The sequence below is a fragment of the Nanorana parkeri genome, unplaced genomic scaffold (assembly GCF_000935625.1).
Source record: "Nanorana parkeri isolate BGI_ZX_2015 unplaced genomic scaffold, ASM93562v1 scaffold1002, whole genome shotgun sequence".
In the NCBI taxonomy this organism is placed as follows: domain Eukaryota; kingdom Metazoa; phylum Chordata; class Amphibia; order Anura; family Dicroglossidae; genus Nanorana; species Nanorana parkeri.
Window position 1 is genome coordinate 242,103 of NW_017307270.1, and position 2,381 is coordinate 244,483.

The window sequence follows — 2,381 nt, forward strand, 5'->3', positions numbered from 1 at the left end:
AAAACATGCCCCACACCATAACACTGCCCCCACCAGCTTGAAGGGTTGTACTCATGCATGTGGGGTGCATGCTTTCATGCTGTTCCTGCCAAATTCTCACTTTGCCATGTGTATGATGCAACTGGAAACGTGATTCATCGGACCACATTACTTTTTTTCCAATGCTCGACTGTCCAATCCTTGTGTTCCTGTGCGAATTGGAGATGTTTTGTCTTGTTAACTGCAGACAGCAAAGGTGTGCCATATCCCTTACGATGCAGTGTACGGCGAACAGTGCGGTCAGAGATCATTTGAGAGGATCCCTGATTAAGATCTGCAGTAATTTGATGCACTGTTGCCCTTCTGTTGTCTTGAACCAGTCTTGCCACTCTCCGTTCTGCCCTAACATTGACTAGCCGCTGCCGGCCACAATTCGCACGTTCAGACCCAGATTTTTGACTGACAGTCCAGTCTTTAAACACTTTAACAACAGCTGCTCTTGAACATTTAACAAATTCTGCTGTTTTGCTGATACTCGCTTCATGGCTCCGAGCGCCAACAATCATCCCACGTTCAAAGGCTGTTAAATCGCGCTGTTTACCCATATCTTCGTGGTAATGTTGTGGTAAACAACCTGCTTCCCTATTTATAATGGTCTGGCCCTCTAGCAACTTCAGTGCGAAATTATAGCTAATTTGCCTACAAACGTCAGGTGGTCATAATAATCTGGCTATATATATATCTATCTATCATATCATATCATATCATCTCCTCACACACGTCGTCTGCTCATAATTAATGTATTATGTGTTCACTTTGCTTTTTTATTTATTCTGCAAAGAATCTGTGGTTCCTCTTGGACAAGCATCAGTCACCTCCTATGATTGGGGATGAAGCCATGATTAACTATACCAACTTCCAGACTGTTGGGGAAAAGGCTGGACCGAAATGCAGGCGAGTACAACATTTTAATAAACTTTTCCTTTCACCCATATGTTTTGCTAACTTATGCTTGCACACTATATTTTCCCTAGATTCATTCTATTATACTTTGGAAATCAAAGAACGAAAGAGTGGGGTTTTAATGAGAGGTATGACGCCAACGCTTTTTCTATTTGGTATAAAAAAGTATTCTACATACAAAAATGTTTTTTTATATTTATTATATCACTTATCTGAACAATGGGACATCATCTCTGAGAAATGTATTGTAATAGACTCGCATATGGTCATACAGTATGGATGGCATATTGGTTCACTACTGTATACGCTACATCAAATGTTATTTGGGCTCCCACCTATGCAGCATCCATTACTATGGACATGCATACATGCACATATGTGGATGTGAGAATGCATGGTGGGATATATGACTCCATACATGTGAATTTAACAGCAAAACCAATTCTTCAGCACAGCTGACCCTCTATCTGCAACCATTCCTGGAGTCCCCTCTCTCGTGGCCCCAGGGCCCCCAAACTGACCCCTGGACAGAGTGGTTACGTCGGGATTCTAATCCATGTCTACACTCGATCTAGGGAACCCTGTCTATATTCAAACATCTTATTGGGTGGTAAGTGATAGGCGGTTGTGGTGTAGGGGTGACGGTGGTGATGGGGCTCTCTCTGTCCGGCATAGCCGCCAAGAGCACATTTCTTTCTGGTGACTAATTGTGAAGACAGGAATTGGATTGAAAACATGGAGAGTTAGGACGTTTTTGGTTTTATATTTTTGCCTATGATGTATTTGATCTAGGTCGAATTCAATGAATTTGTATACATGTTTTTATATTTATTATATGTAGAATAAATACTTTTTTATACCAAATAGAAAAAGCGTTGGTGTCATACCTCTCATTAAAACCCCACTCTTTCGTTCTTTGATTTTGCTATAAATGGTTATAACCTAAAGGGGGAAGAGGTCACACCGGGGGACCACTGAGGTAACAATTCACAATTGTTTTTCTATTATACTTTGGAACACTGAGTATATCAACATGTCTTCCTTTCTCATAGGTCATTTTTTACTGCACAAGTGTTCAGCAAACTTGTTCACAATGATCCATATGGCAGGATTTCCATTATGCAATTTTTCAACTATGTAATGAGAAAAGGTGAGTTTGAGGGAATATCCTTATGAATAATTGATGGGGGGATGCTGATCTAATGAAAAATCAGGATATTGTTTACAACTGAAGGTGTTAGAAATAACTCTAACTGCCTCTGTAGCTGTCCTCCCAATGTCAGTTTGTCTGGTCAAATGACAGAGCTCTCCTATCTCAGACTGTTGTCTGCAGCATTACGCAGAGATCGCTGTGCAGGACACCGCTAGCTTCACATTGCGACCTGCATTATATGAATTAAAGTAGTACTTTACCTTTACAGTTTCATACAATATGTTCT

At 40.7% G+C, this 2,381-nt stretch overlaps 1 protein-coding gene across 1 annotated transcript in view; it reads left to right on the forward strand.

Annotated features, from left to right (window-relative positions):
- The window catches only part of PPP2R3C (protein phosphatase 2 regulatory subunit B''gamma), a 22,217-nt gene that overhangs the window by 5,188 nt on the left and 14,648 nt on the right, over positions 1–2,381 (forward strand). The window contains exons 4-5 of the mRNA XM_018567046.1: positions 821–933; positions 1,995–2,092. Of these exons, the coding sequence (XP_018422548.1) occupies positions 821–933; positions 1,995–2,092 (211 nt within the window). The remainder of the gene's footprint in view (positions 1–820; positions 934–1,994; positions 2,093–2,381) is intronic.